Genomic DNA, 17,067 nt, shown 5'->3' on the forward strand with positions numbered 1-17,067 from the left:
TGTTATTTTTTTTCTTTTTCTAAAGGTCGCTTTTTAAATGTTGAAGGTGTTTTAATTTTTTTAATGCTGTTTTTTTCCTCAAGTCAGTTTACAAATCAGAAAAAAGAAAGACATTTAGCAGGTACCTATCCTGGTTTTTTATTTGGAAAAATAGTCACCGTACATGGAGTGGAGTCAGAATCTCCACACTGATTTTTACAACCTCCTTCTACTGGATAAGGGAGGCACTAGAACTGAATGGGCAGTTTGATTGGTTCTTCCTTCCCCTCAAACCCTTGATCCTGGGAATTAGCTGGAACTAGAATGACCTTTGGTTGTGGAAAGGTGGTACAGTAATTTGGGGTTCTGTAATTTACAGTTAGAGGTAAGGCTGGAGGTTCCTGGCAGCAGACAGCGCTGTGCCAGAAGGGGCCCGAGCAGTGGTGAGAGGGGAAGAGTTTGCTTAAGGCCAAGTTTCCTGACAGGCGCAGCATGTGTCTTTGAAACCTGAAATGCTTCCCTTTCTATAACCCCTGTATCAAGAATGGAGGACATCAGGAAACAGAAATAGATTTGTGAATTTGTGAGTTGTCTGGTTAATACCACATGTAGAATTAAGTGACATAGAATGAGGGGTTTATGGCCTTTGAAATGCATCTGAAGTCCTTTTACATTCTCTAAGTACAGCAAACATTAGTATTTTTAGCCATTGGTCAGATGACCAGTCATCTTTTGGCATACTAAGTAAGTTCTTAAGAAAGAAGGGAGCATTTCACAAGACCCAGCCTCTTAGATCTAACAATTCAACCAGCGTCTGCAGTTCTGCTGAAAGTGGAGATGAAGGAATGGAAGCATGAGTGTGGGCCCATCTCATCAGATGCCTGTGCAGGGCCCGAAGAAAGCGGAGCCTCTACCAGGTGGCTCATCTAGGGTTTTGTAGAGGTGCTAACCATTATTCCTGTAAGGCTGTTCTGACATGAATGGCCTGTATTCATATGTCAGTAGAACTTTGCCTTAAAACATTTTGAAAATTGAAACATAAAGTGATACCTATATTGGACGACTTTGGGCATAGAGAATTCACCTTTTATTTAAGTGTTTGGTGAACTGGTTTCACAGATGCGTTCGATGACTACTATTTTTGCTTTTCCTGTTTTTTCTTTGCCTGATACAAGTCTTAGGATAATTGATTTGTTTGTTAGTTTGTTTCCCTGGAACAAACCATCACACTTCTTGTCACTAAAGCTTTGAAAAGTTCATCTTGTCCTTAGAGAATTTTGCAGGCATGATTTATACAAGCACATGAAACACCGCTGCTAAAGAAAAACTGCCATTTTTTAAATGTTCTGATACATAGATGATTTATGATTGGCAGATATGTTTCATATTACTTGGGCAAGTACTACATTCTTATGAGACCAGCAATGTATATAATTCCTAGGGTTATATGCAATTCATGAAAATATTTTTTTATTTTTATTTTTCTGCAGAAGAACTTCCTCACTGGGTACTGTCAGCAATGAAGTGTTTGGCAAATTGTAAGTACTAACTGTTTGCCAGTTTTATGAAATTAACAGAAATTAATGCCCTGAATTAGAATCTATTTTTGCTGGTCCTCTTTTCCGTGGTGCCTTGGAGGTGGTTGGCCCCTTCAAGATAAGTTGAACATCTCTTTCCTAGCCACTGGCTGTAGGAAACTCATTGAAGTGGATGATGAGTGCAAACTTCGTACTTTTTATGAGAAGCGTCTGACCACAGCAGTTGCTGCTGATGCTCTGGGTGAAGAGTGGAGGGGTTATGTGATTCGAATCAGTGGTGGGAATGGCCAAGTTTCCCCATGAAGCAGGGTGTTTTGACCCGTGGCCGCGTCTGCCTGCTGCCGAGCAAGGGGCACTCCTGTTACAGACCAAGGAGGACTGGGGAGCGAAAGCACAAATCAGTTTGGGGCTGCATTGTGGATGCCAACTTGGTCATTGTAAAAAAAGGGGAGAAAGACAGTCCTGGGCTCACTGATACTACTGTGCCTCGTTGCCTGGGGCCCAAACGAGCTAGCAGCATCCGCGAACTCTTCAACCTCTAAAGAATATGATGTCCGCCAATTGTTGTGAGAAAGCCCCTAAACAAGGAAGGTAAGAAACCTAGAACTAAAGCACCTAAGATTCAGCGTCTTGTTATTCCACGTGTCCTGTAACACAAACATTGGTGCATTGCTCTGAAGAAGCAACATTCTAAGAAAAATAAGGAAGAGGCTGCAGAGTATGCTAAACCTTGGGTAAGAGGATGAAGGAGGCCAAAGAAAAACACCAGGAACAAATTGCCAAGAGACGTAGGCTGTCCTCTCTGAGAGCTTCTACCTCTGAGTCTAGCCAAAAATGAGGTCTTCTAAGAGTAACAAATAAATAAGGATAAACATAAGAGAAAAAAAAAGATCTGAACATTGATTTGACACCTGTGAGACTGGTAGTTAATTGGTTGGGAATTGCTGTACTTTTAGTGATAAATCTGCTGCACGGTGAAAGGGCTGAGTTATAGAATGCTTTTAAAGGAATTTTGTGCTTTTATTTTCTAGTGGATTATTTTTTTCCTAAGTATGTCCTATATTTACATCATCAATTTGCTTAACAGATCCTGTCTACTGTTGGCTTCTTACAGGGTAATGGTTTAACTAGGAGAGAAATGGTTTAGAAGACTAATCTAATGGTACGCAGGATGGTGTGGGAGGAGAAGGACCTGCGTGCAGAGAAACAGGAAAGACTGTTTCAGTAACATGACCAAGATGCCTCAGTCAGGGTGGGCCCTCTGAGGTTTTTTTGTCAAAATCCATTTCGCAGATATGATATCCACTTTATTGGATATCGTAGGCACTGTGAAGCAGTGAGTAGTTATAGTTTCTCACTTCATACTGTTTGTGGGGGGATTTTTTTCAAACAAATGATTTTAATGAGAAGAATTCTATGATTTTGGTTGACTGATAGCGGTGATGTTTACTCTCCAGGGCCCTTTGCAGTCTCACTTGCAGGTCACTGCTTAGAGGTAGTTTCTTTCTTTCTTTTTTTTTTTTTTTTAAGATTTTTATTTATTTATCTTTATAGGGTAAGGGAGGAGAGAAGGAGAGAAATATCAATGTATGGTTGCCTCTCGTGAGTTCCTCTGCTGGGAACTGGCCTGCAACCCAGGCATGTGCCCTGACTGGGAATCGAACCGCGATTGTGTGGTTCACAGGCCCGCGCTCAATCCACTGAGCTACACCAGCCTGGGCTGAGAGGTAGTTTCTGTCATCCCTTTTGAGTGAGACTAGTACGTACAGAGACAGGCGGATAAAGTCTCGAATTAGTAGACTCTGAATTATTTATGTAACTGAAGTTAGTTTTATTTGATTAGAATGATGCTAAAATAACTATTTAGCTTGCTGGGAGTGATCTCAGTGGTGATATACAGAAAATGATTATATACTATTGATCTGAATGTGACTAGCCATATAATAAGTTTGTGTGAACCCCAAAGTTCTGTGTGTTTAACTGTTAAGACTATCATGATTTTTGAGTTAATATTCTGGAACCTCTGAGATGTAGAGTTCTGTGGTTTTCCCTTGGGACAGTAATTTTTATTCTTCTTGCTCAATTATTTGAAATCAATTAAATTTAAATGATATCTTTGGCCAGAGTTAGCAATGACAAGATAGAAGGTATAAATGGGAGGTTCAATTACCCATTTCTGAATTACTGGCAAATTTAGGATCTGGTGGTTGATTACCAGGGAATGAACAGAGGAAGCCAGAATAACAAATCTAGGCTATAGTATCTTGTAAAATGTGTGTGTGTAATTGTTGACACTATTAAGGTGTGGTTATGATGTTGAATTTTCAGATGATCAAAACTTACTGATGAGTATAGTTTTCCCTCAAGGAAGATGTATAATAAAGCCACAAAATTTTGCAGAAAGTTTAGAGTAACTGGAATTTCTCATGAATGGAGAAAAGAGATGTGAAGAGCAACTTAGTAATTTTCTACATGTGTGTCAGGTGGTGGTATATTAGGTGGGAATTCTTGGGGACGGGGACATGTCTCATATGTAGCAAGTGCAGTGGATGGTTGGTATATTCGTAAAGATATTTATGTATCAAAGAAGAAAAGGTGGTCAAAGGGCAAGGCCAGCCTTTTGAATAATTGTATAAAATTATTAATCTCCCAAATTCTTATTGGTCCCCCAAATTTGTTTTGAGTTCATTAAATTTATGTCTTATTCCTCACCCTTCTTTATTTTTAATGAATCTAGATTCCCTCAGAGTCATCTAAAAGGGAACAGAAAGGATAGACTGATTATATGATATTTTAAAGGCCTAGTACCTTCTTTTCTGTAAATCTGCTGCCTCCTTCGTTCCTTTAAGCCTGTCTGCATTTATGGTGGATCATGTGTACATTGTCCTGGGTACTTATGTTGTTGACCAGCTTTATGGTTGACCACAGAATGAAAGACTGACGCTAAGTATATATAAAGCCTGGTTAACTGTGTTTTGTTCTTTGTGCATGTAGATTGCAAGGATTCAATCAGAAATGGATACAAACAGCTCTTCCAAAATCTGTCAGAATAACATTTATAAAAAACTAGTTTAAAAAATATTCCGAAATTCAAGATGCTTTAGAAATAAAAGATTGTAGAAATACGGCCTCTTCTGCAGAGGTCAGTATGCACTGGCATTTTTAGGGAAACTCACCCCTGCCCTTTTTTTTTTTTTTATACGATGAAATGTTCACGAAAGGGAACAGTTGCTTAGAATGAACTGCATACTTATTCTGGGAGGGAGGAAGTCAAGGTGATGTGCATTGCTTGCTGAGACACATCACACCAATGACGGTATTTCCGTTGACTAAGCCTGCAGTATTAGAGGAGAAGGCAGGTAAAAATGACTATGTTTGCTGCTAGGTTAATGTGGTACCGCACATAGAGGTCTTTCAAAATTTGTATTATTTCAGTCAATCAAATTAAGTTATTTTATAAGAAATATACTAGACTATTAGAAGGTAAGAAATTTTTAGAGACCCAACAAAAAGCCACATTCACAATGTCTCAGTGGCCTTGGAATGTGAAGGCCCAGCGTGCTTGTCTTTTTTAGTTCGATGCTTAGAGCAGTTCTGTAGTTTGAATTTCCTTTCAGTTTTTACTGGCCTCATCTTTCATTCTGGGGGTGGAGATCTTTATGGGTACAGTTGTCTAGTCCTGTGTTCTGGCCCAGAATTGGCGAGTACTGCGAAGGAGATTGGGAAGGCTGGCTGAACTGTTCCTCACGGGACTACTGGCCTTGTCCCTGACAGTGCAGGGCTGTCGTTTGTCTCTCCACGCGGCAGTGAAGTCTGTGGCCTCCGGGTGGATTGTTGGGGGCATTTGCTGCCAGCTCTGTAGAGAGCTAAGCATTTCTTGCTCCTCTTCGGTCCCACATGCAAGTGGGTCTTTGGCTTGCTGCTGGCACAGGGCAGGGCTGGGACCAGGTTGTCCAGGCTTCTTACGGTGACCAGCTTTGCACCAGGACTCTGCTTGATTAACTCTTTTGATGGTTGGTTGGGTATTAAATAGAGTTTTATGATCAGAGTGAATTACAAGACACAAGGTAAAATCTCCTTTACAGAATATCTTTAAGAAGAAAATGTATAAATTCTTATCAGTCTGAAATAGAGGCAGAAATTGATTATTTCACTCAACTCTGACTCTAGAATTTTATAATCTAGAAATGATAATTAATGAAAAGCTTCAAAATGTCCTTGTAACTTATCTATTATAATGTGAGCTAATTGTCATCACAGTCAGCTGTAACAAGACTAGGAAAATACTGAATATTTCAAAGAAAATTATCATTCTTTACATTGAGTAAAAATACCTTTCAGAAGGGCATAAAAGAAAGAGTGGATTTTTTAGAAATGGAAGTAAGCCAGTGACTTTTCTCACTGTTTTATAATAGATTTCAATTCAGACATAAATCATATTTGTGTAAACAAAATGGCAATTTATGGCAATTTATTTGATGTCAATTTTCCCCTTGAAATATTTTCTGATCTTCACTGTGCACTTAGAGGTGGTTGTCATGCTAATGTTCTCTTCCTAGCTCATTATCTCTCTCTCTCTTTTTAAATAGGGCCTAATTGTTCAGATTTGAAGCAGCCTGCATATTTAGGATTTGAAAAGGATGTCTTTAAAACAATAGTGGATTACTATGGTCACTTGAAAGAGCCTCTGCTTACCTTCCATCTCTTTGATGCCTTTGTCAGTGCTTTAGGTAAGTTGGAATATGAGCATCTATACCTTGATACCAAATTATTTCATTTTCACTGTCGTGAGACTTCCATTAGCCAAACTTTCAGAAGCATGTTTGAAATTAAAACTGATGGGTTATTTGCCTAGTTGGTATCCTGCTTTCAAAGGAGGAAAAGAAAATGGTTAAGCTATATTAGGAAACTCAAAGCAAGGGCCACTTATTATTTCTTAATAAAGAACATTATGTTATATGTCTTTTTTATACAAAAAATGTGACTTTATTGGTAGAGAAGAATGTAAATTTGACATTTACTGTTTATGAGCAAATCTGCTGCTCCGAATGTGACTTCATGAACTGTCAGGCATGGGAGATATATTTTCACTTACAAATCTAATTTCTTATAGCAGGTACAGATTTTTGTAGAACTATTTGTTAATTGTGACATGTAAAATAGAGTAACTTTATCTGTCTCTAACACTTGTTCCTGATGTCGATTTATACTTCAGAATCCACACCCTAAAAAACCATGGTAAAAGCAAAAATTCAACATTATTGCTGTAAGTCTTTCTGATATTGTTTTTCTTCTAGGAAATCAGAGTTTCCTCTTGCTGTTATGGTTGTTTAATAAGTACTGTTGCTTTCCTGTCAGAACATTTGGTTTAACCACTAAATTTTTGTGTGGGTACCTTACTATGTCATGTAAATTTGTAAGAATTAGCAGTCTTTTCCCTTTCTTCTTCTTTCAGTCTTATTTTCTTCTTGGAAAGTATGGGTGCTGCTGTAGTATCTTAACAATGTATTAACAATATGTGAATAATTTACTGATCTTATTTAAAGCACGGTGCTTCAAATTTTTTAAAGATTTTGTAGGTTTTCTTATAATAAGGAACAAAAACAACAATTACAAATCATGTACGTAGGTGAGATTTGTCTTTAAAGAGACCAATACTGGGGACAAATGAAGGGATTAGTCCTGTTACTCAGTTGTGAGGCCGCTGGGTCTTCTTGGTGTTTCCTTTTCAACCAGGGAGGACTGGAGGCCTGTGTGCTTGTGAATGTCCTGCCTGATGGAGCCAAATACTTGCTGTTATTTAATACGTGTGTGGACTGATGGAGTAGGTTTTCATTATACCCACTCGACTGCCATTTGCTACTGGTAAAAGAATTCTAAAGATTGGCTTAAAAATCACTTCTTAGATTTTCCGCCCTCATTTTCCATTTTTACAATGTCTTATTGTACAATGATCTGTTTTAGAAATGAAAGAGCTTGGAACTTTTGAAAAATGAAGTCTAATTTGAATCAGTTATATTTATGGTGTCACTGATCTATTTTACCACAATTTTCATTTTGAACTCAGCTAGGAATTAAAGCTGATTATTTCCAAATTGATGTCAGAGTCACCACCCTCTAAAATATCATGTGTCGAGGGGTTAGTGTGCAGAAGGCTAGAGAGAATGGGGAATTTTCCTGCACTTGGTTATCAGCAGGACTAGACTAATAATGTGTGCGATGGTCAGGATATACCAACCTTCCCTGATCCAGCCCTTCTTACGTGAATACATTCGACACACTCTGCATTGAAAACCACATCCTTATGTAGTAATAGCAGAAAGTCCTCTAGATTATGGAAGACTATTATTTGTTTATGTGATTAACAAAGATTATCTGATAGAGAAGTCCTGTTAGAGCCTGTGGGAGCAGACATCATCTAGAAGCTGTGTATCGACAAAGCATCTGTGTAGGCTGAATCCCAGTAGGGTTAACTCCTTCCTTAAGCCTTTGACTTCGTTTGATTGGAATAGGATGCCATTGGGTAAAAATGTTTTAAAGGAGGTAATCAATCTGTTTTGTGTAGAAGCTAAAAGCCCTACAGCATTTTCAGTGGAAATGATTTTCAGTTCTGTTAATAATTTTTTTTTGAGGCCTATTTTTTTACATCCAGCATGAAATAATGCTAGCTTGGTGCCAGAGCTGTGACCTGAGAGCAGTTAGTCGTATGGTATATGAGAGCAGTTACCGGTATATGAAACAGGACATCGAAGAGTTGTTAAAGGAAAATATAAGAGACATGTCTGGAGATGTAGGCCTCATTCTTTACTTACAGTTAAAAAAAAAGGTGATTTCACTCAGCAGTCTGACCTAACATAACTATTAATAATTGATCTTTATTTTCTTTTATATATATTATTATTGTTCAGTTACAGTTGTCTCACTATTTTCCCCATTGCTCTCCCCTGCCTTGTCCCCCCAACTCCCAAAGTCAGTCCCTCCACCCCAGTTGTCCGGCCCACGAGTCCTCTATCCCTCTTCCTTAGCTTGCCCCTCCCTTCTTTCCCCCATTCTCCCCCTCCCTCCTCCCCTCTGGTCACTGTCAGGTTGCTCTTTATTTCCATGTCTCTGGCTCTGTTTTGCTCATTTGTTTGTTTTGTTGATTAGGTTCCACTTATAGGTGAGATCATATGGTACTTGTCTTTCATCACCTGGCTTATTTCACTTAGCATAATGCTCTCCAGTCCCATCCATGCCATCGTGAAGGGTCAGAGTTCTTTTTTCTGCTGCATAGTATTCCATTGTGTAAATGTACCACCGTTTTTTTGATCCTCTCATTTACATAGTAATTAATATTTGTTTTCAAAAATAAAGATCCTTGTATTAAGATTATAATTTTCCTGACTCTTGAATGGGTTGAATGAAGTACTGTAGTGTCATTTACTCACGCTGTGCACACACCCTAGAATCTGTTTTGTAGCAGTTCTTGTAGCTTGCAATAATTTGGCATACTGAGGAACGAGGAGGAAGATGGGAAGCACAATAGGGCATGGGAGCAGGGAAGACTACTTTAGAAAAGTGGATGACTTGTGGATTTGTATGTATAATGTTAAAATCTGAGCTCCCACCCTGGTGCTCTGTGGGCCATATCTGGCTCATAAACACATCTGGTTTGACCTGTGTGTTTTTAAAAGAAATTTAATTAACTTTCAAACTCTAAGAAGCAAAAAATTTACATTTACAAAAGAATTCATAATTTTGTCTTTAGAAAAAACTGGAAGATCTGGCAGTTGTGGGCTTGAATTTTCCATGGCACAAACGGCTGCAGCTATGTAATGTCTCCACTAGGAGGGGCTATTGTTTCAGGAACATGAATTGCAATTTGCTGAGTCTCCAATGCCTTCCATTGCTTTTCAGACTCTAAAGCCAAGTTCACTTGCTCATTTATTCCATTTGTCTGCTCCTCTAGGCAGCTGAGCCCAAGACCCCTGGTTTATTTGCTGGTAGGCTGGAAGACTGCGATAGTAGCTCTTCGTCCTTCCTTCTTCCTAAACGTTAAGTTAGAAGATAGCATTAAAATTCACTGATTGTAGACTGGATCATCTGATCAGTAGGTTGAGATCTCCCCCTGTATTTTTAACCTAGAAATATCCATAAGGTTAGGTTTTCTATCCTTTGGTTCCTCTGTCTAGTGACTTCTAAGAAATCTTTGGTGATGTGCTCCACCCTTGCCTTGTTACCTCTTCATACTTATGTTCTTCAAGTTATCTCAGGGTCCTTACCCAGTGATGGATCCTAAGGGAAAACAGTTCTTGTTTTGCAGAGTGCCAGGGTGCTGTTCTTGACCAGCCAGAGGGCTCTTGCCAGTGTAAGTCCAAAGTGCTTGCTGTTGGTGCTCTCTGCTCTCAGGGTCCAGGGCTTGCTTATGGCTGGAGCTTTTGAAGATGCAGATAGGCCAAGGTGAGGATATTGGAGCACCTCAAATATAATGACACTGTTGTATAGAGATTGTGGCTAAGTGGCTTGAGGTACTCCTGAAAGGTGGAAATGTAGGGAAATGCCTAGGTATTCCCTGACTACAACTAAATACATAAACCATTTATAAGCATACTGGTAATTACTAGGATAATTGAAAAAACTTTGGGGGAATAATTTCATACCTTTCTCATACTATTCGGCAGGATAAATTCCAGCTGGGTTAGAGAATTAAATGTAAAAAAAATGCAAATCTAAAATATAGTTGATATTTATTTAATGTTGGGGTGATGAAGGGCTTTCTAAGCATAAAAGCAAAAGGAGTCCTAAACATGCCCAAGCATCAGAATCCTTCATAGAGGGAAAAAGCATCATCTTGTGCGTGGGTGAATCTGTATCTACTTTTAAGCAATTCACAAAGGCAAGGTCTCTAAAAGCCGCTAGGGAAGTAGTCTCTCTTGCTGTGTCTTTCTTTAGGTAGGGTTTTCTTACCAATTGATGTGTGGTCTGAATTCTTTTGGCTTAGTATAAACCTCTTCCTTATTAAACCTCTTTTCAGTGAAAATGAAATTGTGACATATTTTTTATCCCTCTGGTTGTTGGAAAACTGCAGTGAAACTTTCTTGAGTCTCTTGTTCTGTGACTGAACAGACAAGGTCCCAGTGGCCTTTCTGGGAGCAAATTCCAGGCCCTCTCAAAAGTCTTTATATTTTACTTTTTTTTTTTGAAGTTCCCATAAGGAATAGTATGGTTAACATTACAGATGCTAGCGGACTGGTTAGGTCTACTTTGCCAAAATGAAAATTTGTTTTCTTAATGATTTGAAAATGGAAATCTGATATAACCTTGGGGAATAGGAGGGAGGGCAACACAGGCAGGTTATTCGGCCAAAGTGTCACCTAACCTAGCATAGAATATTATAAATTTTCATTGATTTTGGTTTTATTTATTTCTGTTTTAAGAAATAGTTGGGCTTCTTTGAGTATTAAATTGTTTATTCACTTATTGTTCCTCAATCTAGGTAAATAATAAAATGGTTTTATGATGGAAAGAACGCACAGGTGATTTGGTAGATTTTTTATTATCTTTTCTTTCTTTTTTAAAATATATTTTATTGATTATGCCATTACAGTTGTCCCATCTCCCCCTTCATTCCCCTCCACTGTGCACACCCCTCCCCCACCATTCCCCCTTTTGTTTATGTCCATGTGTCACAAGTTCTTTAGATTTTGTATTTCCCCTACTATTCTTGCCCTCTCCACTATCTATTTTCTACCTGCCACCTTGCTACTTATTCTCTGTACCTTCTTCCCACTTCTCCTCCTCCCACTCCCCTGTTGCTAACCCTCCATATGATCTCCATTTCTATGGTTCCGCTCCTGATCTAGCTGTCCTCTTGGTTTGCTTTTGTTTTAGGTGTGGTTGTTAATAACTGTGTGTTTGCTGTCCTTTCACTGTTCATATTTTTCATCTTCTTTTTCTTATATAAGTCCCTTTAGCATTTCATATAATAAGGGCTTGGTGATGATGAACTCCTTGAACTTGACCTTATCTGAGAAGCACTTTATCTGTCCTTCCATTCTAAATGAAAGTTTTGCTGGATAAAGCAATCTTGGCTGTAGGTCTTTGGATTTCATGACTTGGAATACTTCTTTCCAGCCCCTTCTTGCCTGTAAGGTCTCTTTTGAGAAATCCGCTGACAGTCTGATGGGTACTCCTTTGTAGGTGACTGTCCCCTTATCCCTTGCTGCTTCTAGGATTCTCTCCTTCATTTTAGTCTTGGCTTATGTAATTATGATGTGCCTTGGTGTGTTCCTCCTTGGGTCCAACTTCTTTGGGACTCTCTGAGCTTCCTGGATTTCCTGGAAGTTTATTTCCTTTGCCAGATTGGGGAAGTTCTCCTTTATTATTTGTTCAAATAAGTTTTCCACTTGTTGCTGTTCCTCTTCCCCTTCTGGTACCCCTATAATCCGGATGTTGGAACGTTTAAAGATGTCCTGGAGGTTCCTAAGCCTCTCCTCATTTTTTTGAATTCTTATCTCTTTATTCTTTTCTATTTGGTCATTTCTTTCTTCCTTCCGGTCCACTCCATTGATTTTAGTCCCAGTTTTCTTTCCATCACTATTGGTTCTCTGTGCATTTTGCTTCATTTCAATTAGTGTAGCCTTCATTTTTTCATCTAATTTGTGACGAAAATCAACCAGTTCTGTGATCATCCTGATCACCAGTGTTTTGAACTGTGCATCTGATAAGTTGGCTATCTCTTGATTGCTTAAAAGTATTGGCTCTGAGGCCCTGGCTGGTGTAGCTCAGTGGATTGAGCACGGGCCTGCGAACCAGAGGATCGCAGTTCGATTCCCAGTCAGGGCACATGCCTGGGCTGCAGGCCAGTTCCCTGCAGGTCAACTCCCAGCAGGGGACGCACGAAAGGTAACCATTGATGTTTCTCTCCCTCTCTCCTTCCCCTCTAAAGATACATAAATAAATAAATAAAATCTTTTAAAAAAAAGTATTGGCTCTGGGGCTTTGATTTGTTCTTCTGATTAAGCCATTTTTGGTCAAGTTTCTCCTTTTACATATGAGTGGAGGAGCCTTAGGTGTTTACCAGGGCAGGGCAACCTATGTTGCTGGGTTGTGATGCTGTATGTGAGGGCAGGGTCAGAGAGGGAACAATGGTGCTTGTTGTGCTCTCTCTGGATTTTAGTCCCCTCTGCCGCTTCCCACAAGCTGGCACCTTTTCAATCGGTGCTTTTAGGCTTTATTTCCCATCCCTGGGGCTCTGGGTTGTGCAGTCTGTCTTGCTGCCTGTTTTGGGCTAATTTGTCTGCATGGAATGTGTGACTACGATCAGCCCCGAGCTGCCTGCATTTCCGAATCTGGCTGCCACTGCCTTTTCCTGCTGCGATCCCTCTCTGCTGGCCGCTGACTCCGCCCCTCTTACTGGTCTGGTTGAATGGTTGTCGGACTTCAGTACAGCTCAATTTTTTGTTTATTCTGGTTGTGTTTTTGTTTCTAAATCTGTCTTGTCCTTAATTTTGGTTGTGCGAGGAAGCACAGTGTTGCCACCTACGCCTCTGTCTTGGCCACCTTTTTTTTTTTTTTAAGATTTTATTTATCTTTAGAGGGGAAGGGAAGGAGAGAGGGAGAGAAATATCAATATATGGTTGTCTCTCTTGCGTCCCCTGCTGAGAACTGGCCTGCAACCCAGGCATGTGCCCTGACTGGGAATCAGACCACAGTTGTTTGGTTCGCAGGCCTGCGCTCAATCCACTGAGCTACACCAGCCAGGGCTATCTTTTCATTATTTTATTTTTATTTCACCATTGGAAACATTACCAAGATCAGGTATCTTGGTTTGCAGACCTCGTTGTATCGACTTGGACAGGTTGCTCTGCTTCTCTGGGCCCCAGTTCTTTCGTTGGTCAGTGGCAGTAACACCAGTCATACTTCAGACACAAAGACGTGAAATGCAAAGCAATGGCAGCACATATTTTCCTACGAAGTATCTTTTTTGTTGTTTTGTTTTGAACACTACAAAAATTGGAACAATGCATAAACTAAGGTAGGATAATCATATGTTGCCATCTATTTGTTTCTTCTCTCAAATGATTGGAACATTTTAATGTAAAACTACTTGTGATAGATCTTTACAATCTGTAGTTCAGAGAAGCAGCATTACATCATTCTGAGAAGGAGACAAGTTACCTCTGGGGCTGCAGAAGGCCCTTGTCATTTTCTCAGGAGAAGGAAGAGTCATTATTTTTATGATGGCATTAAGATTGTAGAAATGATGCAAGATGAAAAAGTTACTCTTTTAGCTTCTGTTTTAGCAAAATGAGATAAATCCAAATAATAAAATAGATACAACATCACAACTCTTTGGCTGTAAAATGAGAATAGAATGCTAATGTCCTTCAGAAGTTCTTAAAACTGAGCCAAAAAACTCAAGAAGCTCTTTGAAATCACTAACACTTTATGATCTTGAAGAACCCGAAAGTACTTGCTGAAGATGTCTCTTGAGTTCAACTGCGTTTTAAAGCTATGTTCCCTTGCACTTGTTTTTTTTTTTTTCTTTCCTCTGAATTCTGTAGTGTGCTTTTGTCAGTAAGCTTTAATGGAAGGGGGTAAGGATTAGGTAATGGTAAGCAATGAGAAATAAGTTAGGAAAAAATAGAGATTAAAAATAGAGATTACAGCTCAGATTAAACTACTTTTGAGAATCGAAGTATTCCTATATGTATTTGAACTGAGGAATGCAGCACATAGCACTCCAGGATTCAAAGGCAGAACGAAAAGCGAGTTCTGCTGTGATGTTTGAACGATGATGAGTAACATCCTTGGGACTGGATGCCCAGAAGGCCTTAAGTATTAAAGACACATCAAACTTCAAGTCTTATCTTTTCTTTGATCACATCCATACCCTTTGTGAGTCACCCCTGTGCTGAGTATTTACAGTTCTTGTCCTTATCTCAGATCTCTCTCCTGAGATCCAGACCAGACTGCGTGTCTGACTTCTGCTGTGTGTTCCTAGATGTTTGTTGTGTGCGGGCCTCGGTTCAGACTCAGCAGTCCCTAAGCCATGGTTTCAGAAACTGCATGTTGGATGTGAATTCTGTGTAGTAGAACAACATTTAAAAAAAATAAAAAAAGACATAGGAAAAAGACACGGAATAGTATATAGACTATCAGAGTGCTTTGTGTATAATAAGATTATGTATTTTTGTAAACTTTTTTGTTTTAAATACCTATGAATATGCATATGTGTTGGTACTATATAAAATGTACTTTTAAATTTTAGTTGTAAATAAACTTTAAAAAAACCCTGCTCTAAATTTACGTAGGAAGGTGATTGTAAGGATCTAATTAATGTAAAGGCCTGTCAGAAAATATAATATTGCTCAAATACTACTACTAGTAATAGTTAATTGTGACAGATGCTTATATTATGCATGGTTTGTCCTTTATGCTTCGATAAAACAGCATATGGTTTGTTCTTTACAGGTAGATTAAAAATACCTTTCACTCATGGCTCATATTTTAGAGTTGTATTCAGTTTTTCATGCTTATGTGTTGTAGAGTTAGCATTTTAAAGTGGTTTGAGTTTCTCCAGGCATAAACCACGCTCTATTTGTTGCTTTCTAAGAGGGAAACTAGCAATAGTTATCACCTGGCTTGATTGTTGGCTCTCAAGAAAATGGTTTTGAAGTGCCCTCCTTCCAGTAAAGGACCTAGTTTCGGGTTTAGTTATGTTCAGAAATTCTCTGTTCTTTTTACTGTTTCTAATCATAACCCCAAGTCGAAGAATGTAGAATGGCACTTTCTTTGTCTTCCTGCTTGTAAAATGTTTGTCATGCTCTTTGAACCAGCATTTCTACTTCTAGGAACTTCTTAGGAAATAATTGGCCATGCGGGAAAAGTAGGAAATACAGCATAGTATTTAGGAGTAAGTACCTTAGACTCTGTGGGCTCACATCCCGACTCCCACCACCGAGCTGTGTGATTTGGGCAAATGACCTAATCTCTTTAAGCTTCCCCTTTTTAAAATTTATAACTGGAAATAATAATAATGTTATCTACTTCAGAGATTGTTATAAAGAATAAATGAGATATATTAACTTTTTAGTACACTGCTAGGTACATAGTAAAATGCTTAATAAATGCCAGATATTTTCAACATTATAAATTAGTTTCGTCATTATAAATGTTAGCTGCTATTATTAGTTTTAATTTTTTAATTATATTTATTGATTATGCTATTGCAGTTGTCCCCATTTTTCCCCCTTTGCCCCCCTTCACCCAGCACCCCCAGTCCCCCCACCATTGTTCATGTCCATGGGTCATGTGTTATATCATTACTTCCTGTAAACACAGCTTTTATTTTATTTTTAATCTGTTCTTCTATTTTTGTAGGCTGTGTATAATGATGTGATAAACTGGGGCACAGCTAAATGTTCTTACAAGTCAGGTCTTGGCCTGTCTTTAGCACCTGTGTTTCTAATGCTGTAACACATATGTAGGCATGTAACCTTTTACTCTGCTGCCTCTTTAAACATTCAAAAAGATAAAAATAATTATCAAGTGTTTTCCTATCAGTTCTGTCAGTTTTCTAATTAATATTTTTGTGATTTCAAATGATAGCCTTATTGGGGTTGAAAAATGCTATTAATTCATGTGTGCTTTTCACTCTAGGTTTGATGTCTTCTAAAATATAGATTTACTTAATGATTACTAGGGCCTTAAGGTTTTTTTTTCAGGTGCCTGAAGTTTTTGCCAAAAGATTACTTCTGACCTGGTTAAAATGACGATAGGTGGTGGGTAGATGAACTTTTAAAACACAATCCAAAATTAAAATAGTTTGTATCTAAGACATATATAGTAGCCCCCAAAAGTATGCCTACATATATAGAGTATGGTATTAAGTAGAGAGTGTAATCTTTTAATGAATAATAATTGCTGACCACTCGGCTTTAGCACCAAATAGAAACTCAGTGGAGTTTATCGAGAAGAAGTTGACAACCATGGTTTCAGGACTCTATCCTCTTATTGGCCAGATAAGAAGTAGAGAATGCAGTTGTGCATAAGGAGGTCTAGCGCATAGATTTGAATACTAGTTGAGTTCCTGGGTCAAGGCTTAACTACTTTGAACTTTGGTTTCTTTGTCTGTTAAATGGGGCAATATTTTCCTCTCTATAGGATAGTCAAAATGATTAAATGTAAACAGATAAAATTGCTTAGCATATAGTACCGGGACCTAGAAGGCATTCAGTAATGTTATTCAGTCTTCCAAGATGAAGAAGCAACGTTTTCCGAATCTCATTTGATTCGTAAGCAAACAAATTGGTGGTATTACTGATGTCCCGAGTCTTTTCAGGCATCGAAATGACACTAATTTAGCACCTGTCATGTTCTAGACACCAGGGTAGGAAATGAAGAGGTACTAGGCACCAGTATGATTTGAAATGTGTGAAACATTCCAATATTAATTCTGTGTTTAAGTTCAATACACATATAGATATTCTCTTGGACATTATGACTATAAAGGCATTTGTCAAAATTTTGGACTCATTTTGTTAGCTAAGTATTACTTCAGTAATCC

General features: G+C 38.6%; 1 protein-coding gene and 1 pseudogene across 1 annotated transcript in view; both read left to right on the forward strand.

Annotated features, from left to right (window-relative positions):
• The window catches only part of DEPDC1B (DEP domain containing 1B), a 71,130-nt gene that overhangs the window by 36,591 nt on the left and 17,472 nt on the right, over positions 1-17,067 (forward strand). The window contains exons 6-7 of the mRNA XM_037062897.1: positions 1,470-1,517; positions 6,107-6,247. Coding sequence (XP_036918792.1) covers positions 1,470-1,517; positions 6,107-6,247 — 189 coding nt within the window. The remainder of the gene's footprint in view (positions 1-1,469; positions 1,518-6,106; positions 6,248-17,067) is intronic.
• On the forward strand, positions 1,632-2,392 carry LOC118998827 (40S ribosomal protein S6-like; annotated as a pseudogene).

Source organism: Sturnira hondurensis, unplaced genomic scaffold (assembly GCF_014824575.4).
Source record: "Sturnira hondurensis isolate 20B ecotype Veracruz unplaced genomic scaffold, ASM1482457v3 Scaffold0014384, whole genome shotgun sequence".
NCBI lineage: Eukaryota > Metazoa > Chordata > Mammalia > Chiroptera > Phyllostomidae > Sturnira > Sturnira hondurensis.